Source organism: Lepidochelys kempii, chromosome 25 (genome assembly GCF_965140265.1).
Source record: "Lepidochelys kempii isolate rLepKem1 chromosome 25, rLepKem1.hap2, whole genome shotgun sequence".
In the NCBI taxonomy this organism is placed as follows: domain Eukaryota; kingdom Metazoa; phylum Chordata; order Testudines; family Cheloniidae; genus Lepidochelys; species Lepidochelys kempii.
In genome coordinates, this window is record NC_133280.1 from 2,258,811 (window position 1) to 2,283,936 (window position 25,126).

A 25,126-nucleotide genomic window follows, 5' to 3' on the forward strand; every position below is an offset into this window, starting at 1 on the left:
AAATACAAGGTGGGACAGGTTGTTAAGCATAAGAAGTTCACACATGCAGTATAAGACCACTTTAAATGAAGTGGGCAATTCAAGGTTAGGAGGCAATAGGGCGTGCTACAAATTGTTGTAATACACCATAAAACCAGTGTGTGTGTGTTAAGTCTATAATTTTTGGTGTCCAGTAGAGTTATGAATTTAAGTTCCCAAGCTTATCTTTTGAAGGTATTATGCAGGTTTCCTTTGAGGATGAGGACTGAGAGGTCAGACATGGAGACATCTGTATCCTGAAAGAAATCTTTCCCAAACTCCCTCTTCTGGCTTTCAAACAACACCCCAACCTCACCACGTGTGTCTTCAGAAGCAAGCTCCAACCAGACCAGGACACACCAACTCAAGCCAGAACAGGTGCAAAACATGCAGATCTATCTCCACTAATTTAATGATCAGTACCTCCCACATACAACTTTCAAGATCTATGGATCCTACACATGCCAATCACAACATGTGGTGTACCTCATCCAGTGCATCAAATGGTCCAACAACAACTATGTGGGTGAAACCAATCACTAAGCTCTTAAATGAAACCATGCAGAAAAATGATAGCGACAGACCACCACATCATCCATTGGCGAACGCTTTTCACAAAGTGATCATTCCATGTCTGACCTCTCAGTCCTTGTCCTCAAAGGAATCCCACAATACGCCTTCAAGCAACAAGCCCGGGAGCTTAAATTCATAACTCTGCTGGACACTAAAAACCATGATATTAACAAAGACACTGGTTTTATGGCTTATTATAGTAATTTGCAATACACTCTGCTGCCTGCTAACCTTTAATTGCCCAATTCCTTAAATTGCTGTCTCCTACAGCATATGTGAACCTCTTACACTTAATAATCTCTCTCATCTTGTATTTATTTCAGACACACTGTCTACCTTCTCCAGACCTGAGGAAGAGCTGTGTGTAGCTTGAAATCTAGCCCCTTCCACCAACAGAAGTCAGTCCAATAAAAAAAAATCACCTACCTTGTGTCTCTCATATTCTGGGACCAGGACCCCAGCTACAACAACACTACAAACATATAGAATAAGCAGCATACTGTTTTTTTTTTTTTTGCAGTAGGTCCTTACTGGCCGTGCTTTCTCACAGCTCTACCAGTGTACCTCAAGCTTGACATGCAACTCTGTCATTCTAGTCTTGAGACTTTCCTGAGCAGACTGTCCCATCATGCAAATTATGCCAAACTGTAGTAGCTTTGTGATATAAGAGCCTTAAAAGGACTGAACTAAGACACCCAAAAATCATTTCTTGTGTGCAAAGAGGGGGTGGGGGGGAGAGAAGAAAAAAAACAAAAAAACCCCAAGCAAACAAGTGCAGCAAGCCACTAAGCTACCTACTACTATAATGGAAATTGACATTTTGAGATGGAATGCAGAAAAAACCCAGTACATGTTCCCTTTTACAATGCCTATTTCTAAGGGCAGGAACTGTATTTTCCATTTTGTTTTGTACATAGCCTAGGATATTGTTAATCTTCAATAAGCAGTACTGGATTATTCTATGCTCTAGGTATCCTTTTTCCTGACAACAAGCAAAGGAGAAACAGTCATTAGAAATCAGAAACAAAGAAGGAGGATCCACTCTTACTGAAAGCTGCTTGGGCAGCTGCTCTGTGATATTCTTTAAGAGGGTGTGTGTAGGTTTCTGAGCAGAGAGTAGGATAAGACGAACATTCCTGTCTCCTTGGAGAAGAAGCCCTTTTGCCAGAATGCCAACTCGCATTACACCTTTCAGAATTCGGGATGCAGTTTCTGCTTTCCTGTTGAGGAGAGAAGTCACGGGAAAACATCAAACAGAGCTATCTACACTGAATCTGAGCCTTAAAAATCTATCACAGGAAGCCCCAAAATATCTAAAAAGCAGAACTAAAAGGCAATTAACAATATAATTAAGGCTACTGAAGTAAATTGCTGCACTGTATTTGTTAAAACAGAAAGACACTGAAATCTCCATGCAATTCTTTGGTTCTGCTGCAGCGCAAATTCATTGAAGCAACTTTAGTGGTAGGTCCACTATAAGTTACTTTGCAACACATTTGCCTTTTGATTGTAATTTTGAAACCTTTAATGTAAACCTAAATACAAGAACTCTCCAGAATATTTTATTTAAAATATTACGTTGAAATAGCATAAAAATTTCACTACCACCCCACGTATAACTGTTCAGAAGGGAGACTATTTTTGTTTTACTACTTTTGAAGTGACTATTAATTGCCAAGTGGTGTGTCAGCTATGGACAGCTGGAACATTTTCTGCAGGAATGGGACATTACTGTAACCCTTTTTAATCTAGCTTCAACCAGTGCTATGGGACAGAAAACCCAAATTAAAGCCACTAAGTAAGGAAGCCAATTCTGTATGTATCGCAAGCTCTGATCTCTACCCTAACTAATGTTTAGGCAAACAAAATACAGATGCACAAATGAGAGTGAGGGGAAGATTCCTTTTTGCCATTTTTAAACTCTCATTTTGCTGATGTGGTCTCTTTACCCATCCCCTTCAAAGGCTCTACAGCTATTCTGGGATGATGGCTTTCCCAGCACACCAAAAGTGTCAACCTCATCTTGCCACAATACTGCAGTAACTACTTATGGAAAGAGTCTATAAAAGTTTGTTACCCCCTCTCTTCATCATCATCTTCTCCTCTTTCAGAGTCTTGCTCTGTCAATGAATCAGAGACGAGCTTAAGAGCACGTTCAGAATGGGAGACGACCTTCTGGATGGCTTGCAGCTCCTCCTCTGTTGGGTAGATGCTGGAGTGCTTTGTCATGATGTGACGATCATCAGAAGAGTCCGGACGTCTAGTAGGCTGAGAGACAGAAAAGAACGAACTTTACTACCATCTGGGAGCTGAGAAGAAGAAAAAACGGTTACCTACCTTTCATAACTGTTGTTCTTCGAGATGTGTTGCTCATGTCCATTCCATTCTAGGTGTGCATGCCCCTACGTGCGCAGCCGTCAGACTTTTGGCCTTTAAGTACGCATCCTTTAAGTCAAGTGCGCGTATCAGTCCCCTGGATGCAGGGAAGGAATGATGGAGGCCAGGAAGACCATGCGGAACTTCTTGAGAGACTTGTTGAGGCCATGCAGGTCCAGGATAGGTCTGAAGCCCACTCTGGCCTTTGGGATTAGGAAGTAGTGGGAATAGAATCCTCTTCCTTCCATGTCTTGAGGAACCTCCTTCACAGCCCCCAAACCCACGAGCTTCTCGACCTCCTGAACAAGGAGATGCTCGTGAGAAGGGTCCCTGAAGAGGGATGGGGAAGAGGGGGGACGGAGGGCGAGAAGTGGGATACTGGGAGGAAGCACGAGCAGGAGCGCGCGAGAAGGCAGAGCTCCTGCCTCATACTGAGAAAGAGGGACCATCAGCGAGTTATCTCAAGTGGCTATACACAAATGCAAGAAGCCTGGGAAACAAGCAGGGAGACCTGGAAGTCCTGGCACAGTCAAGGAATTATGATGTGATTGGAATAACAGGGACTTGGTGGGATAACTCACATGACTCACATGAGTACTGTCATGGATGGATATAAACTGTTCAGGAAGGACAGGCACGGCAGAAAAGGTGGGGGAGTTGCATTGTATGCAAGGGAGCAGTATGACTGCTCAGAGCTCCAGTATGAAACTGCAGAAAAACCTGAATGTCTCTGGATTAAGTTTAGAAGTGTGAGCAACAAGGGTGATGTCGTGGTGGGAGTCTGCCAGAGACCACCAGACCAGGGGGATGAGGTGGACGAGGCTTTCTTCCGGCAACTCACGGAAGTTACTAGATCGCAGGCCATGGTTCTCATGGGAGACTTCAATCACCCTGATATCTGCTGGGAGAGCAATACAGCGGTGCACAGACAATCCAGGAAGTTTTTGGAAAGCGTAGGGGACAATTTCCTGGTGCGAGTGCTGGAGGAACCAACTAGGGGCAGAGCTCTTCTTGACCTGCTACTCACAAACCGGGAAGAATTAGTAGGGGAAGCTAAAGTGGATGGGAACCTGGGAGGCAGTGACCATGAGATGGTCAAGTTCAGGATCCTGACACAGGGAAGAAAGGAGAGCAGCAGAATACGGACCCTGGACTTCAGAAAAGCAGACTTTGACTCCTTCAGGGAACTGATGGGCAGGATCCCCTGGGAGTATAACATGAGGGGGAAAGGAGTCCAGGAGAGCTGGCTGTATTTTAAAGAAGCCTTATTGAGGTTACAGGGACAAACCATCCCGATGTGTAGAAAGAATAGTAAATATGGCAGGCAACCAGCTTGGCTTAACAGTAAAACAGTAAAATCCTTGCTGATCTTAAACACAAAAAAGAAGTTTAGAAGAAGTGGAAGATTGGACAAATGACCAGGGAAGAGTATAAAAATATTGCTTGGGCATGCAGGAGTGAAATCAGGAAGGCCAAATCACACCTGGAGGTGCAGCTAGCAAGAGATGTCAAGAGTAACAAGAAGGGTTTTTCAGGTATGTTGGCAACAAGAAGAAAGCCAAGGGAAGTGTGGGCCCCTTACTGAATGAGGGAGGCAACCTCATGACAGAGGATGTGGAAAAAGCTAATGTACTCAATGCTTTTTTTGCCTCTGTCTTCACAAACAAGGTCAGCTCCCAGACTACTGCACTGGGCAGCACAGCATGGGAAGGAGGAGACCAGCCCTCTGTGGAGAAAGAAGTGGTTTGGGACTATTTAGAAAAGCTGGACGAGCACAAGTCCATGGGGCCGGATGTGCTGCATCCGACAGTGCTAAAGGAGTTGGTGGATGTGATTGCAGAGCCATTGGCCATTATCTTTGAAAACTCATGGCGATAGGGGGAAGTCCCGGACGACTGGAAAAAGGCTAATGTAGTGCCCATCTTTAAAAAAGGGAAGAAGGAGGATCCTGGGAACTACAGGCCAGTCAGCCTCACCTCAGTCCCTGGAAAAATCATGGAGTAGGTCCTCAAGGAATCTATTCTGAAGCACTTAGAGGAGAGGAAATTGATCAGAAACAGTCAGCATGGATTCACCAAGGGCAAGTCATGCCTGACTAATCTAATTGCCTTCTATGATGAGATAACTGGCTCTGTGGATGAGGGGAAAGCGGTGGACATGTTGTTCCTTGACTTTAGCAAAGCCTTTGACACAGTCTCCCACAGTATTCTTGCCAGCAAGTTAAAGAAGTATGGGCTGGATGAATGGACTATAAGGTGGACAGAAAGTTGGCTAGATTGTCGGGCTCAATGGGTAGTGATCAATGGCTCCATGTCTAGTTGGCAGCCGGTATCAAGTGGAGCGCCCCAAGGGTCGGTCCTCGGGCTGGTTTTGTTCAATATCTTCATTTATGATCTGGAGGATGGTGTGGATTGTACCCTCAGCAAGTTTGCAGATGACACTAAACTAGGAGGAGAGGTAGACATGCTGGAGGGTAGGGATAGGATACAGAGGGCCATAGACAACTAAGAGGACTGGGCCAAAAGAAATCTGATGAGGTTCAAGGACAAGTGCAGAGTCCTGCACTTAGGACGGAAGAATCCCATGCACCGCTACAAACTAGGGACAGAATGGCTCAACAGGAGTTCTGCAGAAAAGGACCTGGGGTTATAGTGGACGAGAAGCTGGATATGAGTCAACAGTGTGCCCTTGGTGCAAAGAAGGCCAATGGCATTTTGGAATGTATATGTAGGAGCATTGCCAGCAGATCGAGGGATGTGATCGTTCCCCTCTATTCGACATTGGTGAGGCCTCATCTGGACTACTGTGTCCAGTTTTGGGCCCCACACTACAAGAAGGATGTGGAAAAATTGGAAAATGTCCAGCGGAGGGCAACAAAAATGATTAGGGGACTGGAACACGTGACTTATGAGGAGAGGCTGAGGGAACTGGGATTGTTTAGTCTGCGGAAGAGAAGAATGAGGGGGTATTTGAAAGCTGCTTTCAACTACCTGAAAGGTGGATCCAAAGAGGATGGATCTAGACTGTTCTCAGTGGGAGCTGATGAGAGAACAAGGAGTAATGGTCTCAAGTTGCAGTGGGGGAGGTCTAGGTTGGATATTAGGAAAAACTTTTTCACTAGGAGGGTGGTGAAACACTGGAATGTGTTACCTAGGGAGGTGGTGGAATCTCCTTCCTTAGATATTTTTAAGGTCAGGCTTGACAAAGCCCTGGCTGGGATGATTCAGTTGCGGATTGGTCCTGCTTTGAGCAAGGGGTTGGACTAGATGACCTCCTGAGGTCCCTTCCAACTCTGATATTCTATGATTCTATGACCAAGAATTGCAGAGTATAGCCCCAAGCAATTACGTCCAGGACCCAGCGGTCCAATGTAACCCTGGACCATGCCAAACAATAAGGGGAGAGGCAGTCAAGAAAAGGGTGGGAAGGATCTGGACAGATGGCTGGTGCATTGCTCCCTGGCGCACCCTCAAAATGAGCGCTTCTGGACCCCTTGGTGCGTCACCGGGCCAGGCTGCACAGGGAAGTGGGACGACAAGCGGCAGCAGCGGCTAAACCTGGTGTCCCGCTTCCTTGTAGGCCCATGACAAGCTGCCACTGTTGTGGACGTGGTGGAGGTCGGAACTGTTGTCTTAACACCTGAGGAGTATGCATCCCCAGGGAGTGGAGAGTCACCCGCGTGTCCTTAAGGCCATACAGCTGTGTCTACGCCTGGTCAGAGAACAGGCCGACACCATCAAATGGAAGGTCCTGAGAAGAGGCCTGCATTTCCTGGGACTGGCCCACAGTGTGGAGCCAGGAACTGTGCCTCATAACCACCGCTGAGGTGACAACCCAGACAGCCGAATCGGCCACATTCCAGGTCATTTGGAGGGAGCAAGGAGCTGCGTTGTGCCTTTCTCTACCAGAGCTGCAAACTCCTGGGTCACATCCTGGGGCATGGAGTCTTTGAACTTGAGGTGGGATTCCCGTAAGTTAAAATTGTAACAGCCGGGCCTGGTGGTACACCACCCGAAACGGGAGGCTGGCCATAGAATAAATCTTGTGACCAAACAAGTCCAAACTTTTAGCGTCTTTATTTTTAGGAGCGGAACTGGTGGGGTCCTGCTTATCTTTCTAGTTAGCTGCTGACATGACCAACGATTCTGGTGGCGGGTGGTTGTATAAGTACTCAAACCCTTTCACAGGGATGAAGTACTTCTTCTCCACTCTTTTAGACGTGGGGCGGAATAGAGGACGAGGTTTGCCAGATGGACTTGGCAATGTCCAGGAGCCCCTCATGTACCTGGAGTGTGACCCGGGCTGGGGTGGCTGCTGAGAGCACATTGAACAATGTGTTCGTCTTCTCCTCCATCTCCTCTGCCTTGAGGCCCAAGTTCAAAGCCACCCTACGGAGCTGCGCCTGATATTCCTTAAAATCGCCTGGTGGGCTAGCTCTGGAGGGCCCACCACCGCCTCACCCGGGGAGGAAGATGATGGGACCACCAGGGGAGGCCCGCCGACATCTTCCCCCAAAGGGGAGTGTGGCCTTGGGGTGAGCACCAGCTCCACATCCATGGCAGTCACTGGAGCATCCTGCACCGAACCTGGTGCTGACAGTGCCATGGGTGCCAACTTCAGCCTGTCCAACATGGCAACTGAGGGTTGGCGAGAGTGGGGCAATGGCATAATGGGAACCCCCAGGCATTCCAATAAGGCCATTGGCCTTGCTGCCAGGCCGGCCCTGATGCCATAGACACACCCCCTGGAGCCCCTTCCCGTTGCTGCCTGGGTGAGGGGCTGAAATGTGCCTCTGATCCGGAGAAGTTGTCGCCCTCTGGTGACCAGGGCGGGGCCATCGAGGCCCAGGTCTGGTGGCTAATGATGACTGGTGCCAGGAGTAGGGAGAATGGCCTCGTGTGAGGGAGTGGCGATGAGGTCTCAGCGTCAGTGACCAATGACGTGATGCGGACCGGTACCAGGGAGATTGTCTATGCCTGGGAGAGCTCCAGTGCGAAGATGGGGACCGGGTACATGGTACCGATGCCTGGTAACGATGGGCCAGAGACCTGGGCTGCAGAGACCAAGAGTGTGGCAACTTAGGGCTCTGCCTTGGCTCTGGAGACCAGTGGCACTCACTCGACTTGTACGAGGCCTTACCGGCAGGCTTGCCCTTGCAGGGAGCCTTGGCCAGTTCCATCACTGAACATGGTGCCAGCTGTGGTGGGAGCTCTCTTGACTCTGCAGGCGCCAAGAGCTGAGCGGGCGTCGACTGCACCATCAGCTTGGACCCTGTACTCCTCCCCAGAGTCGGGTCTTTTTGAAGGGAGGAACTCCCTAAGGTGGAGCCCTTGTGCAGGTCAAGAGTGGGCATAAGGCCCGAACAGAGTCCTGTGCCCAGCTCACTTTTATCAGGTTTGCCTGGTGCTGGGAGGAGTCCAGTGCCGGAGGTGTGTTACACATTGAGGCCAAAGTGCTGGGTGCCATTTTGGGCCGAGCTGGCTCCAAAACTGGGTGCAGGGCTGCCTGCATCAGGAGGGCCCTGAGACATATGTCGTGTTCCCTCTGTGTCCGAGGACAAAAGTTCTTGCAGATGCAACAATGCTCCTTCACATGGGACTCCCCGAGGCACTGTAGACAACTACTGTGAAGGTCACTAACAGGCATAGGCCTGTTACACATGGAGCAGGGCTTAAAACCTGGAGAACGGGGCATGCCCTGCCTGGGGGCAAAGTCCCCGATGGGATCCACACTAACTGAACATTTAGCTACTTAACTACTAACTAAGAAACAATAGAATTATTTACAACAAGGCTAAAACAGGAAAGGAACTGCTGGCCACTTGCAAAGCAAGGGACAGAGGCACTCTGAATGACCACCATGGGCAGTACGAAAGAACTGGGAGGGCGGAGGGCCAGCGACACCTGATATACCTTGGCATGAGCGCAGCACTCCAGGGGTCGCCACAGCCGGCCCTATGGCTACTGCTAAGGCAAAAATCTCCAATGGCTGCGCACGTGGACATGCCCACACCTAGAATGGAATCCACATGAGCAAGCACTCGAAGAAAAACGAAAAAAATTCTTAGCGATGCCATCACTAGTAGACATCGTATACACATTCACAACTACATGAACAGATGCAGAAGACTATGTGAAAACAATTAAAGCAAAGGTTTCAGAGCAAGCAACTGGAATTTTGTCAAGTCTCAAAGGGTCAGGCTAGAAAAGCAGTAGGGAAAAACTTCGCTGCTGCAGAAAGTGAGGCTCAATAGGAGGTGTTCTTCCCTCTGAATTAGTACTGCACTAATGCTCCGTCACAGCATTAGGGGGTGCTGGATTCCAGGAGGTGAAGTTTTGTAAATCAGATTTTAAAACCTAATGTCCTGACCACATGTGATGAATCCACAGCACCATTTGTGCCCTGTGGCCAGATAAAATTCCAATTTAGGTAGTTATATTCTCCCTCCCTCAATTTCCTCTGTAATTTCAACAGGATAAGATATTTTTCACTTCCTATACTGAAGTGTTGTGCAGTGTTATTACGCACTAAACAGTTGTCATGTTCCAACCTAGAGGATGGAATGCTGCGCAAGATAATTAACATGAGTGCTACATCAGTGAATTTGTAAAAGTAGGGGATTTGAGGATTCATTTGGATGAAAGGTTCGATGTAGCTGCAGGATGATTAGTATATGGCACAGTAGCAGGACCAAGACATTAGTAGAGGGAGCTTCAAATTTATACTAACAAGTGATTTTCCAAGTTCTTCAGCTGCAGCGGTTAATGAGCAATCTCATGAGTTTTCCTAGCCAGCTTTCTCAAGTCATGGTGTATTCACATTGACTATAAAGACCTCCTAATCCCAGCAGTGATCACAGAACCAATCACTAATCAGATCCCCACATGTGGCCTCTCTTTTTAAAAATGTATCAGGTGGCTTGGGACAGAGTGACACCATACCTCATACCTAGAGGTTTGGCCCAGTCTGTATAGACAGATTCGTCTAAGAAGATTCAGTGAGAGCGGTAAATAAGCCTCCCAGTTTCCAGTGATTAAGATAAATAAGGTTCCATGAGAGGTGCCCTAATATAGACACAGCCTTAAAAAGTAAAGGAATAGTATGGTTAAATGGAAGTGGTCACTGAGGGCAGGAAAAAGAGCATCTATTGTGGTGAAAGGCAAGTCTAGAGCTATATGCTTATGATTACAACAAAAACCCCATTTACTAAAGCCTGCCTCAGAGAATCAAACAAAAAGAAATCTGACCTCCAGGTCAGACTGCCTGAAAAACACTTGTTAAATGGTTTGAAAAGGACGGGGAAAGTATAATAAGAAAATGCAGTTCACTGTACAGGGGTTTTGTATGTGACAACCATCACTTTAGTAACCTGCACATAAATGGAACATGTGTAAATGTACAGATTACATTACAAAGTATTTAGCAAAGCTGGCTAATAATTTTTCCAATTTAAAAAGTGAATTTTCACCAGTAAATATTTTATCTCCTGCTACTGTAATGCACCACCTACTCAAGTGCAGGTATGGCACGGCCATATGGAACCCTTGCAGCAGATCTCAAGTAGGTGTGTGCGCACGCATGTGCAATCACGTGGTGATCTCTTGCCCGAATGTAAAAGGAGGTTTTTAAAAGAAAGGGTGAGTGTCTGGGTGCAGGGCACAAATGAGTGGAGGGGAAGATATGCAGAATATAGGTGTGATAAAAATTGAAGAGGCTTATGAGTTTAGGCATAGGGGATTAAGAGGACATAGACAACTGTTTTCAAGTGGCATTTTGTTGCTGAACATAAGGACAGGGAAGGCAAATCGTACCCTTTGGGCTGCATAGTATAAACAACAAATTAGTGATCTGAAGTTTATATGTTTACCCTGCCAAGCAGTCCAACATTTCAAATATGCATTTGTCGAAAATGCTGCAACCAACTAAAAGAGTTAATCTGTGTCCATTACCAATTCCAAATTCTGGTGATGGGTTTTTAGGAGACACAAAAAATTAATCCTGCAATATTCAAAGAATACATAAGGGAACACACATTCTAGCCTTGAAACACAGTTTAAAGATGCCAGACTTCTTCACATTTCTCCTTCCAGGAATTGAATCAAGGGTTACCCACCAAGAGAGGAGGAACTGGCATGCCAGGTCTGCCCATAAGTGGGGGTGGATGCCAGTCTGCGGCCATCCGCCGCCGCTGCTCTTCCCAGTATAACTGCTCTTCCTCTACCCGCCGCCAGTACAGTTCCTCTTCATAGCGCCTGAATGGAAAGAGATTAAAAAAAAAAGCGGTACAGTTACACCAAGCAAAGATGAACTGTATTAAAGTACTTCTGGGCTCAATACAGTCACTGTCCTCTGACCATCTGATAAGGAAAAGCCTATGATGCTGTATGTAAGTTAACAAATAATCATTATTCGTTATTTGTTATCAGGTTAGCAAGAGTGCATCAGGAGAATATGAAGAAAATTAACACATTGGATTAACTGTGTAAGCAGCCAGAATCAGAATCGGAGATTGCTGATCTTCTCATTTCCTGCCCTAGCTCTGCTGTGTATTGTTTAAACAGCTGTTGTATTTCACACCAGAGATGACTGCATATCAGTGCGTTAAATGAATTATTAACAGGTCAAGATTCTGCAAAGAATGGATGATAGAGAAAAGCTTAAGGAGCCTTTTCTACCCATTCCCCGCAAAATGCATTACACAGGAACTAATATCTAGCGGCATCCTCCAGCTGGGAGTGGCACTGTCAGTGCCATATGCCTACTATCTGCCCATATATAATGGGGCCTGGGTGTGGTGGGGAGAAAAAGATGGCACGGAGCACTATCCAGCATGTACTCTGAGGCATTACAAAAGCTATCCGTCGTCCCACTCCACTTGGTGCTCTACTGCAGGGGTTCTCAAACTGTGGGCCACAGCCCAAAGATGGTCTGCCCTCGGCGGAGTTGGGGGCCACCCAGCCAGCAGCTGCCATTTTCCAGCAGCCGCCATTTTCCAGCAGCCGTGGTCAAGAGGTAAGGACTGAGGCAGACCTAGTATGCAAGGACATGGAAGGGAGCTTAGGGCAACGGAGGCGGGGGTGCAGAAGGAGAGAGAAAAACAGTGGGGGTAAGGGGGGGGAAGCCCAGGGAGGCAGCGAAGGCCAAAGGTGCCAAAATACAAGTTCGCCCAGGGCACCATTTTCCCTGAGGCCAGCCCTGGGTGCCTGTGAGGCACGCTAGGTTGCTGGGTGGATGACTGGGGAAGGACTGCCAGGTGACGAGCTCAAGGCACTCAGCGGGCTGCTGAGGTGGAGGGAGTTGGTGGGAGCTGGCGGTGGCACTGCCTGGCCCCTCCGCCCTCTTGCTGGCCCTGGTCCCTGCTGAGGTAAGGGGGCCGTGCACGCCTCACAGGACCCCTCTCTCCCTGACAGACGCACGTTAATAGCGGGCTGTAGTGCCTATTGCAGCTGCACAGGTGGGCCTCAGGGAAAACAGTTTGGGAACCCTGCTCTAGAGAAGTGAGGGCAAAATACGAGTCACAGTCTAATTCATTCAACTTACATTGCTTTCACACTTTACTGCAAAAACAGGCCTACATCCTCCCCTTCAAATGCTGTTCAGTTACAGCAAGGATAAAGTACCAGCCAGCGAGAACAAGACAACACATCTGCTTTCACTTTCCCTATGTAGAGGCAATGGTCTTGGATGATACAGCTCTAAAGCATCTTTAGACTCCTGTCAGGTCATAAGCTTTTCTATTATGGAAGGGCTTTTCAACCTTTTACTTCCTATAACTCCATAAACAATTTGACTACTTTGCCTATCTCCCATCCATTAAGGCTTTCACAACCAGGGTTTTCCTCAAATATGCCCCAAATCCTTTGCATCAGTTCTTTTGTCACTACAGAAGTCAAGACATGGGTTTTTCTGGCATCTCAAGAAGACAATGTGCAAGTAGCTTAACAAGAAAGCATTTGCACAGACAGGGAAGAACAGAAGATCTGTGACCACCTTCAAGAGCCTGACCCACAGATTGAGAGCCCTTGCACTAACAAAACTCAATGGAAGGTGTGAATTAACACAAAAGTATGAATCTTGCAATATCCCTAAAATCCACATTTCTGTGAAAGTGATCTCCGAGGGAGGACTCGCCTCATTTCCATGTGCCAACGCTGCTCTTCCTCTCTGCGTCTCTTTACCAAATCCTTCTGTTTCTGCTTTTTCATCTTCTCCTCGTGCATTTTCCGAGCTCGGTTACTGGGCTTGATCTCAACTGGTAGATCTGGGTTTACTTTCTTCTACAAGGAAGTTACAACACATTTTAGAAAATCTTAAAAACACTATCACAAAGCTAGTAGAATGTCAATATTAAAAAAAAGTCTACTACTGTAGTTCCATGATTCAAGTGTTAATTAATAAACCTGACATTACACTTGGGTTTTTAGATACTGTTTGATGACATGTTGTATAACAATAATTTGTACCATTTCTTAATCAAGAGCAGCTGTAACACATACTTAAACCCCTACCCCCAGAACAAGGAAGCCTTTGTAAACTATTCCAGTTCCCAGCATCAATTGCCAAAAAGACCTATCCAAAACAGATTTAGGACAAAGGGTAAAACTTAAATGCCTAAAATTAAACACCTAAATAAAAGTGGCCTGATTTTCAGAGATGAGCATCCGCAACTCCCAATGAAGTAAACTGGAGTTTATGGATACTCAGCACCTCTGAAATGAGGCCCAAGGTGTCTTAAATAGGGAGCCCAAAATGGAAATACCCAGGTTTGAAAATCTGGGACCAAGTCTCCAGCTTCACATAAACCCAAGCCTTGAACCTGACATGTTTCAAAAGCAATATTCAAAGGCCTAACCCAGGGATATTATTAAGCACATTTCAATGTTCTGGGAATAATTCTTCTAATCTGACTTTATATTAATGCAGCCTCATTTAAATGAGAAATATCTGCTTGAATATGGGACATGAGTTCTTAAAAGTTCTTTATTTTCTGCTGCTTCTTTTTCACCTTAAATCAATGTTTGCAACATTTCCACAGCAACCAAATGTTTGTGATGTTGCATTTGCTGGCAGTGGAAGAGATGCTACAAACAAGAGTGGTAATTTCAGTCGAAGAACAAGCAGCAGGACCAGATGAACACGTAGCAAACAGAGCTCATGTTCTCATGTAAAGGGCCGTGACTGATTAAAGCATGAACAACTGAAAATAGAAAAAAAAAATGTGGACAGGCAACCAGAACGTTTTTTTATCTCAGAGCTTTTTAAAGTCCATCAGTCTTGCTAATAGTCAGTGTAAATGAGAAATCTGCTCGTTACTTCTGAACGAAAAGGCAGAATATTTTTACTCTGTGTAGGCTTCAAAATATTAGTAAGATAAGGATTGGCCAGTTCTGGACTTGACAATGGCATGACTTCAAAACAATGTGTATGATGGAATGGACAATTTGGGGGTAATAATGATCTAAAGAGCCTAAACTTGCTTCCAAGAAATGTTACTTCAACAGGAGTTGGAACAGGCCCAGATGACAAAATATATTCCATGTACCACTCGCTCAATAGCCAAATATGCTTTGCCATCCGAAGAGACCAACTGAAGATGGCCTAAAGAGGTTTTAACCTAAGAATTTTAAAATATGCTTTTTAGGTCCCTCTGTGCTCGATTTAAATGGTGTTTGCCACCCCCAACATATTGTAACATACAGCACTTGCAAAGCTTGTAAAATGCTTTGTGTTCACTAAAAATACTCCTAAAACGGAGCGTTGCCCACCAGTGCTTAAATGCAATGTTAAGGTCAACCAATGCAAGAAAGAAGTTAAAATGGTGAAGATGAATCCTTCTGATATAAGAAACTCAGACCCACCAAATGACTTAAGCCTACAAACAGTGACTGTATTCACTGACATTTGAATCGCCAAAGTCAAATTGAGTTTGATGGATTCAATTCTTTGTGGTATGTGCAACAACTTTGGCTTCACATTAATAATTCCAATAATTGTATTATCATTGAACACAATAAATCCATCCCAGGCATGTCCACTGGTTAGTGGTTAATTTGTACTATAACATCACTCCCTGGATTACAGTGCAGAATGGTTAAGTACAGGTGGGATAGTCTTCTACAGTTACTTCATTTCATGAAATACCAATCAAGGTCACCATCTACTGGCCACTTACTTACAACTTCAAGAACTTTAGTATAGCAATCCACTGTCGTCTTCAATTGTTAGGAAGTCAGCCTTACCAAAGGCTAATTTTTTTGTGACAACAAGTTTGGGCAGAGCTGCTACCAACAATGGACTGAGCATGTGGAAACTTGACTCAATGCCATAATATTCAGAATGGGACAAAAAAAAAAACCCACCACACTCAAAGAGACCATCCAAAGAGACCAACTGAAGATGGCTTAAAGAGGTTTTAACCTAAGAATTTTAAAATATGCTTTTTAGATCCCTCTGTGCTCGATTTAAATGGTGTTTGCCACCCCCAACATATTGTAACATATAGCACTTGCAAAGCTTGCAAAATGCTTTGTGTTCACTAAAAATACTCCTAAAACGGAGCTTTGCCCATAAGTGCTTAAATGCAATGTTTTTTTGTTTTTGGTACATTTTTTGATACATTCCTTTTGACATTAAATGGCTGTTTCTGAATAAAATTTGCTCCTTCCATGGAAACCAGATTCTGTTGTGTTTGTTTTAATGAATCAGAATAATGGGCGACTGGGCACTAACATCAAGCTTGCAAACTGACTGCCATTTCACTAAAGGAGGAGGAAACAGTTGGGAGCAACACCCCATTTGCAATACCTCCTGCTGGGCACAGAGAGTGTAAGTATCCTTGTTGTCATTTAATATCGTGGGAGTAAATGGTGGATATGGAAATTAGAATCATAGAATCATAGAATATCAGGGTTGGAAGGGACCCCAGAAGGTCATCTAGTCCAACCCCCTGCTCAAAGCAGGACCAATTCCCAGTTAAATCATCCCAGCCAGGGCTTTGTCAAGCCTGACCTTAAAAACCTCTAAGGAAGGAGATTCTACCACCTCCCTAGGTAACGCATTCCAGTGTTTCACCACCCTCTTAGTGAAAAAGTTTTTCCTAATATCCAATCTAAACCTCCCCCACTGCAACTTGAGCATTTATGAATTGACTAAATTCAGCATTTAGTCTCTGAATAAGTATCTTTAACTAGTTTCAGAGTAACAGCCGTGTTAGTCTGTATTCGCAAAAAGAAAAGGAGTACTTGTGGCACCTTAGAGACTAACCAATTTATTAGAGCATAAGCTTTCGTGAGCTACAGCTCACTTCCTCAGATCTTTAACTACTGATCTTAAAGTTGCCTCCAGTGATCACAAGATCTTTCCCTCTCCTCCCTGGAAGAAAGTATCACTAAGCACCTTCATATATGTCCAAATAGCTATGCAAGACTCATTTTGTTATTGACCAGTGCATTTTGAATTAGTGCTGGGAAGTTGCAAACTGTTGGCCACACTGTTTCAGGTGCCTGAACTGCAATACTCCTTGTAAAAGGATGTCTAATTGGTCTACTGCTCCACTTAAAGGCAGAAAGAGGAGACAGTCATTCCGGACAATTGCTTTGGGGGAGAGAGATGGTATGGCTACTCTCTTCAAGAAACTATTAGCAATGGGGAAGGGAGAGAGATCAGGAATTAGCTCTATTGGATAATTCTCAGAAATTTTTGTACAACTATTTACTAATTGAAAAAAAAATCATTGGGAATTGTCTTTTCTAGAGTTAACGTATTCCAGCAGGATGTCTGAGAACAGGCTGAATTGGTAATTTAACCTCACTTCATACAATATTATTTTATTCTTTTAGAGAGCAAGAATTTCACCCAGATGAAATACAAAACAAATGGTCAAAGTTGTGTTTTGAAAATCTCCATTCAGACATGCAAGATCTGGTTTCATTTCACACTAGTTTTGAAACTTAGACTTACTATTTGTTAAGTTCTAACAAGATGCTGGAAAACATTTATTTCCTACAACAAAATCTACTCAAATCAATTACCACCTTAATTAAGATTTCAGAGTAGCAGCCGTGTTAGTCTGTATTCGCAAAAAGAAAAAGGAGTACTTGTGGCACCTTAGACACTAACAAATTTATTTGAGCATAAGCTTTCGTGAGCTACAGCTCACTTCATCGGATGCATACTGTGGAAAATACAGTGGGGAGATTTATATACCGAGAACATGAAACAATAGGTGTTACCATACACACTGTAACCACACTGTAACAGTGTCAAGTGGAGTGCCTCAGGGGTTGGTCCTGGGGCCAGTTTTGTTCAGTATCTTCATAAATGATCTGGAGGATGGTGTGGATTGCACTCTCAGCAAATTTGCGGATGATACTAAACTGGGAGGAGTGGTAGATACGCTGGAGGGCAGGGACAGGATACAGAGGGACCTAGACAAATTGGAGGATTGGCCCAAAAGAAATCTGATGAGGTTCAATAAGGATAAGTGCAGGGTCCTGCACTTAGGATGGAAGAACCCAATACACCGCTACAGACTAGGGACCGAATGGCTAGGCAGCAGTTCTGCGGAAAAGGACCTAGGGGTGACAGTGGACGAGAAGCTGGATATGAGTCAGCAGTGTGCCCTTGTTGCCAAGAAGGCCAATGGCATTTTGGGATGTATAAGTAGGAGCATAGCGAGCAGATCGAGTGACGGGATCGTCCCCCTCTATTCGACATTGGTGAGGCCTCATCTGGAGTGCTGTGTCCAGTTTTGGGCCCCACACTACAAGAAGGATGTGGATAAACTGGAAAGAGTCCAGCGAAGGGCAACAAAAATGATTAGGGGTCTGGAACACATGACTTATGAGGAGAAACTGAGGGAACTGGGATTGTTTAGTCTGCGGAAGAGAAGAATGAGGGGGGATTTGATAGCTGCTTTCAACTACCTGAAAGTGGGTTCCAAAGAGGATGGATCTAGACTGTTCTCAGTGGTGGAAGAGGACAGGACAAGGAGTAATGGTCTCAAGTTGCAGTGGGGGAGGTTTAGATTGGATATTAGGAAAAACTTTTTCACTAGGAGGGTGGTGAAACACTGGAATGCGTTGCCTAGGGAGGTGGTGGAATCTCCTTCCTTAGAAGTTTTTAAGGTCAGGCTTGACAAAGCCCTGGCTGGGATGATTTAATGGGGAATGGGTCCTGCTTTTGAGCAGGGGGTTGGACTAGATGACCTCCTGAGGTCCCTTCCAACCTTGATATTCTATGATTCTATGATTCAGAGTGATCACTTAAGGAGAGCTATTACAGCAGGAGAGCCAGGGGTGGGTTGGGGTCACCTTTTGCAGTGATAATCAAGGTGGGCCATTTCCAGCAGTTGACAAGAACGTCTGACGAACAGTGTATGTGTGTGTGTGGGGGATAAACATGGAGAAATAGTTTTACTTTGTGTAATGACCCATCCACTCCCAGTCTCTCTTCAAGCTTAAATTAATTGTATCCAGTTTGCAAATTAATTCCAATTCAGCAAACTGGATACAATTAATTTAAGCTTGAAGAGAGACTGGGAGTGGATGGGTCATTACACAAAGTAAAACTATTTCCCCATGTTTACCTCCCCCACTCCACTGTTCCTCAGACGTTCTTGTCAACTGCTGGAAATGGCCCACCTTGATTATCACTACAAAAGGTTCCCTCCACCCTCCCCCGCTCTCCTGCTGGTAATAGCTCACCTTAAGTGGTCACTCTGGTTACAGTGTGTATGGTAACACCCACTGTTTCATGTTCTCTATGTATATAAATCTCCCCACTGTATTTTCCACTGAATGCATCCGATGAAGTGAGCTGTAGCTCACGAAAGCTTATGCTCAAATAAATTTGTTAGTCTCTAAGGTGCCACAAGTGTTCCTTTTCTTTTCACCTTAATTGAGTTACCTGCACCGATCATCAATCTATGGTAGTTTTCCTTATATTTTTATGAAAAGGAGATTAAAGTGTTCAGTCAGAGATGCTAAATATAGTAAACGCTTGTCTACACAACCGTGAGGGGTTGATCTAAGACATGCATCTTCAGCAACGTGAACAGTCTACGTATTTTAGATCTACTTACCGCGGCGTCTTCACTGCAGTAAGTTGACAGCTGACGCTCTCCCGTCGACTCTGCTTGCGCTTCTTGTTCTGGTAGAGTACCGGAGTCGACGGGAGAGCACTCAGCGGTCGATTTATCGAGTCTATACTAGATATGATAAATCGACCCCCCCCCTGGATCGATCGCTGCCCAACGATTCAGCGGGTAGTGTAGACAAGCCCTAAGAGCTGAGAATCTGGAAGTGGACAATTCTTGGTAGAAAAAATGTTTGCAAGAAATTTTTCTGGACTCACCCCATTTGCTTTTACATCTGATAGAATCCTTCTTCTATTTAGAAAAAACTTTTTACAAAATAAGCTACTGATTTCTCCCCCTTTTTCTATTTTAGGAGTTGAGAGTGAAGCTACTACCATCCAAGTCCCTTTGTTCAGCACCATAACAGGATGTCCCCATTCACACCTTGTACTGGAGCCGATGCCTACGCCCCTTCAGGTGCATGTCCTTGGCATTAGGATCGTTGAAACTGCACTCGCAGAGCTTACAGTGAAACCGGATCATTCTTCCTTCATCATTGCGTACCTGAGACAAAATATGTAATTTAATATTTATAGGCACTGTTTGTGGCAACAACAAAATTCTCTTGCATTTAAGAAGAGTCTTACATCCCAGTGGAGCCTAAGGCACTTTACAAACGTAAAAGTATGTGCATTTATCCATTACTAAAATTCAGTCAACTCTTGGGTGAGACACAGCATCTATTTAATAGCTCACAGTGACACTGCAGAGCTGTTTAGGACCGAAAGAGAAGATACAACATCCAATTTAAACTGTAGGAGAAATTTACGGAGGCCCAGAATAAGCACATGTATGAAGAAATGTAACCTGAACATTAGGATTAATACTTCTGAAAAGCAACATGACAACTTTCATGAACACATATGGTCAGGACCTCAGTTTTATGGCTCATCTGCAATGTGGGCTCTCCAAGCCACACAACAGACCTCAGCACCATGTTAGGGTTCTAGTACAGTCATGACTCAAGTAAAGAGCATCATCTACTGAATCATGACTACCAGCACTGCTTCTTGCAGCACCAACATGTTCCCAACCTTTCTTAGCTCGTGATTCTCAACCACGTAACAGCTCCAAGCCATAAATGATTCTTAAACTTTAAAAACTGTTTGCTGTTCATCCACTATTTGTTTATAATCTTACCAAGGATGGGAAACAGGACAACACTGAAGTAAATAAAATTTCACTGGAAGTCATACAGACGAAATTTAATCCTGATTTCCAATCTAATTCTACAGAACTGGGGATTCAAGAGCAAGGGAACTTTTTAAAGACTAATTAAAACATTAACAGTTTAATATAACCAAATAATTTTGATACTTGGCACATCCTCATGAACTGTATGTAGGCAGAGCAGAGACAAAGTTCTCAAACAAGGGCTCCTTAATAGGCTGTCTAAACCCTGCATTTGGGTGCCCAAATGTAGATGTGAAAATTGGGCCACAGTAATTCAACAGCAAATGAAATGGAGGGCACAGAATGAAGCCAGCAGCTAGATCAGGGGTCAGCAGCCTCTGGCATGCTGCCCAACAAGGAACAGCTGCATGGAACAGCGAATTGTGGCCACTGGGAGCTGCGGGAGGGCCATGCCTGCGGACAGTCAACGTAAACAAAATGTCTTGTGGCCCACCAGCAGATTATTCTGATAGGCCACGTGCTGAGGGTTGCCAACCACTGAGCTAGATGATTTTTCTCAGGGTGCTCAATGTTGAAAATACATAAATATGGCCCTACCAAATTCATGGCCCATTTTGGTCAATTTCAGTCATAGGGTTTTAAAAATCAGAAATGTCATGATTTCAGCCATTTAAATCTGAAATTTCACAGTGTTGTCATTGTAGGGGGTCCTGACCCCAAAAGGGGTTGTGTGCGCCGGGGGGCGGGGCACAGTAAGGCTATTGTAGAAGGGGGTTGCGGTGCTGGTACACTTACCGTTGCACTGCTGCTCCCGGCAGATCTGGGCCTCAGCCGCCACTGTCCGACCGCCCAGCTCTGCGGGCAGCAGCACAGAAGGAAGAGTGGCAATACCACACCGTGCCATCCTGACTTCCGCGCTGCTGCTGGTGGCGACTCTGCCTTCAGAGCTGGCTCCCGGCCTGCAGCCGCTGCTCTCTGGTTGCCCAGCTCTGAAGGCAGCTTACAAGTAAAGGTGGCAATACTGCAACCCCCCTAAAATAACCTTATGATCACCCTGCAACTCCCTTTTGGGTCAGGACCCCCAATTTAAAAAACGCAGGTCTCCCCTGTGAAATCTGTACAGTATAGGGCAGCATTTCTCAAACAGGGGTCCGCGGACCGCATGGCATCCACATGGGCACTCCAGGGGGTCTGTGGGCCCTGCTGATCAACTCCTCCCACTCCCAGCGCCTCCTGCATGTCACAGAACAGTCTTCCCCGACGTGCAGGAGGAGCTGGGAGGGAGAGGAAGGAGCAAGGATGGGCACACTTGGGGGAGGGGTGGAAAGAGGAGGGGCAGGGGTGGACCGGGGGTGGGAAGAGGAAGGGCAGAGGTGAGGCCTTGGAGGAAGGGGTGGAGGAGCCTGGGGCAGTAAGCTTGTAAGCCTGAGCAGTAAGCTTGGGGGTCCGTGAAAAATTTAAAATCAAAATGAGGGTCCTCGGGTCGCTAAAGTTTGAGAACTGCTGGTATAGGGTAAAAGCACACAAAAGATCAGATTTCATGGTCCGTGACGCATTTTTCATGGCCATGAATTTGGTAGGGCCTTGTACATGCTTTAAGTATATTTGAACTTCAAAGCCTGACATTATACAGCTGTAAATGTGAGTGATTTGTGAAAAAAAGCAGTCAAGCATTACCTCTTCCACATAGTCATGTCCCACAGGTTGTACATCAAGTAAACCCCCTGGGCCATCCCCAGAGCCATCATGCGTGGGCTGTTCATTTTGTAGCTCTAATTTTGGTTGCATCACCTTCACTTCCTCCAATTTGATGCTTGTTGCCTGAAGCTTATTAGTCCCTGTATAAAGAGGTGGATTAATAAGCAACCTGATTTCTTACAATCTGTGAAAGTACCCTTATCAGAACCTGTATTACAAATCCATCATGTCATTGTTAATTTCTCTTTATAATGCCAAATGACAATATCCCAAAGCTTGTCCTGTAGGGCTTTTTTGTCATTATGGCAGCTGCCAAAAATATAACTAGATAAGATGTATGGCTCCACTATACAATTTCTATGACACCAAGAAACCACATATCTATAGTAATAATTAAAAGTTACAAATTGATAGTCAAGTGGAAGTTTCTCTTATCAGCCTTCCATTCAGACTACAAGTCTTCACTATTTTATGACCAATAGTTAAGTTTAAAACAAACAACATCTACTATGAATGAGCAGACTAGACTACTATAAAGATAAGGAAGTTCTTTTAATAGTAGCAATTCTTTTGAAAGAGAACAAGTGACAAACCTGAACTTCAATAACTACAGTTCTTAAAGATGAACTTAAATACAAAACAATTTAACGAGGTAAAGGCTCAATGGTGAGAGATTTAAAAAAATCAGTTTAATATCAAGAGTAAGAAGGATTTCTACAGACTTCAACAACATATAATTCCCAGTGTTTGATATTCTGCTAAAATACTACAGCCAAGCGATGCAACTTTCAGACAGAAGCCCTCCCTCTATTTCCTCACAGCAGGTTTCAAAAGAAAAAAATAAGCAAATATGGAAGCCATCAGATTTGTAAAGAAACACACAAAAATCCCTGTTCTGTTTCTGGAACACTTTTGGAGGCAGAGGGGGAAGATGAACGCTACAGTTTTAGATTTTAGAAGCCAAATGGTTAAAAATTAAAAAAAAAATTTTCAGAGTCATTTAAGGAGCTTGATGTACAATTACTTTTCCTTGGTCGGTTTTCCTGGATAATGATGGGAATGTGAAAAGGCCCCACCTGCAAGCATTTGGAAGAATCATACATTTTAAACAAATTGTCATTTCTATATGAGATGACGAATTTTAGACAATACATCGAAAACAAGACAGTTAAAAATGGATTTTAATGAGACATACCTGAAAATGTTATCTTGGATGCAACTGGTTTCTTCACTGGCACTGGCTTGCTTATGTTGCTTGCACTGTTAGTTGCTACAGCTGCTGGTTTTGTTGGTGTAACAGATGCGGCTGTAGGGGCATGGGCAGCTGGCTTACTTGCTCCAGCGATGGTAGGACCTGAACCAGAGTTCACTACTACAGGCTCTACTGAAGGGATGGGCTTCCCCAATTTAGTATGCAATTTAACAACCTGAAATACATGCAGTGGTCATATGAAAGGGCAGGACTAAAAAGGGACAGAAGTTAACAGCAATACTATAAAACTTTTCCTTGGAAAGTGTACACATTCACCGAAAGACCGGGGTAATCTCCACACCCAATAAAAACATATAATAAAACTAAGTGATACTACAAACACACAAAAAGAAAAGGAGGACTTGTGGCACCTTAGAGACTAACCAATTTATTGGAGCATAAGCTTTCGTGAGCTACAGCTCACTTCATCGGATGCAAACACACATAAGATGAATTGCTCCACTGTAATATTATATTTATAACAGATCTACAGTTTTGTATGCAGTCCTGAAAGACAGAGCAGTACTCTGTAACAAAATATTCAAAAAGTATTGAACTATTTTCCCACCAGGTGGCATGCACGCCCATAGAATGGCAGAGCATAACAGACATTAGTGCCTCAACTGCCAGGTCTTTTCTGAACAGATTACAGAACTTGCAATTGATCAGGGAGAACTGCTGCTGGGAAATGTCTCAACGCAGAGACTTTAACAAGAAACTTTCAAAGAATGAAAAACAATCTCTCCCCCTCTTCCCAGCTGAATTAGAACTAGAAAACAGATATCTTCAAAAGAGATCATTTCACCGAGAGGAAAAACAAATTGCATTACGCATGAGTTGCACGAAAAAGCCTGTCACCATTCATAGGGAGGGGAGAGAAAGAAGAGATAGGATGAAATACATTTGGGTTCTCAGAACAAAAATTTTGGTGGCCTCAGAGGGTGGCCACCAACTCTTGCTGGTGGCCTCTCTCATTTTTTCCTAAAATACTTACTTAAGCTTTAGGAAAAAAAATAAATATGCACATAGACACTTCCAAATCATTGTAATTTATTTATTGTAGCTAGTAAGTCCATTGTGAAAAGTGATATTAACAAACATACAAGTATCACTTTTCACAGCAGACTTACTCAAGCCGGGGGACAAATTAAGCCCTGGATGGGAGGCCAGGGGAGGCAGTGGGGGGCTACAGCCTGAAGCCCTGCTGCCGGAGCCTGCGGCCTGCTGCCACGCAGCTGGAGCCCAAAACCACCCCACCACCCCAGGGCTGAGGCCCAAAGCCTGAGCCCCACCACCGCTGGGAGGGTGGGGAACTCACTGGGTGCCTGATCTTCCAGTGTTGTGCCCAAGTGTCTCCAGAGTGGGGCAGGGCCCAACCCCTGCTGGCAGCTCCAATGATCAACACCAAGGTGGGGCATCCAGAAGCAAAAGGGAGGGGGCGCTACTTTGTCCCCCATACCCAGCCAAGGAGGCTGTGGAGATTCCAGAGGACTGGAAAAGAGCAAATACAGAGCCAACCTATAAAAAGGGAAAATAAGGTAAACAGTGAGGTGGGAATATTTGCAGATGATACAAAACTACTCAAGATAGTTAAGTCCCAGGCAGACTGTGAAGAGCTACAAAAGGATCTCTCAAAACTGGGTGACTAGGCAACAAAATGGCAGATGAAATTCAATGTTGATAAATGCAAAGTAATGCCCATTGGAAAACATAATCCCAACTATACATACAAAATGGTGGGGTCTAAATTAGCTGTTACCACTCAAGAAAGATCTTGGAGTCACTGTAGGGTAGTTCTCTAAAAACATTCACTCAATGTGCAGCAGCAGTCAAAAAAGCAAACAGAATGTTGGGAATCATTAAGAAAGGGATAGATAATAAGGTAAAAAATATCATATTGCCTCTATATAAACCCATGGTACGCTCACATCTTGAATACT

At 44.7% G+C, this 25,126-nt stretch overlaps 1 protein-coding gene across 5 annotated transcripts in view; it reads right to left on the reverse strand.

Annotated features, from left to right (window-relative positions):
* LOC140903365 (zinc finger RNA-binding protein-like) overlaps positions 1 to 25,126 on the reverse strand; it is a 93,232-nt gene that overhangs the window by 14,995 nt on the left and 53,111 nt on the right. For all 5 annotated transcript variants that reach the window (XM_073324582.1, XM_073324583.1, XM_073324579.1 and 2 more), the window contains exons 7-13: positions 23,130 to 23,361; positions 21,914 to 22,074; positions 19,487 to 19,606; positions 13,099 to 13,244; positions 11,081 to 11,219; positions 2,669 to 2,859; positions 1,640 to 1,811 (exon numbers count right to left, since the gene is read on the reverse strand). In XM_073324582.1, the coding sequence (XP_073180683.1) occupies positions 1,640 to 1,811; positions 2,669 to 2,859; positions 11,081 to 11,219; positions 13,099 to 13,244; positions 19,487 to 19,606; positions 21,914 to 22,074; positions 23,130 to 23,361 (1,161 nt within the window). The remainder of the gene's footprint in view (positions 1 to 1,639; positions 1,812 to 2,668; positions 2,860 to 11,080; positions 11,220 to 13,098; positions 13,245 to 19,486; positions 19,607 to 21,913; positions 22,075 to 23,129; positions 23,362 to 25,126) is intronic.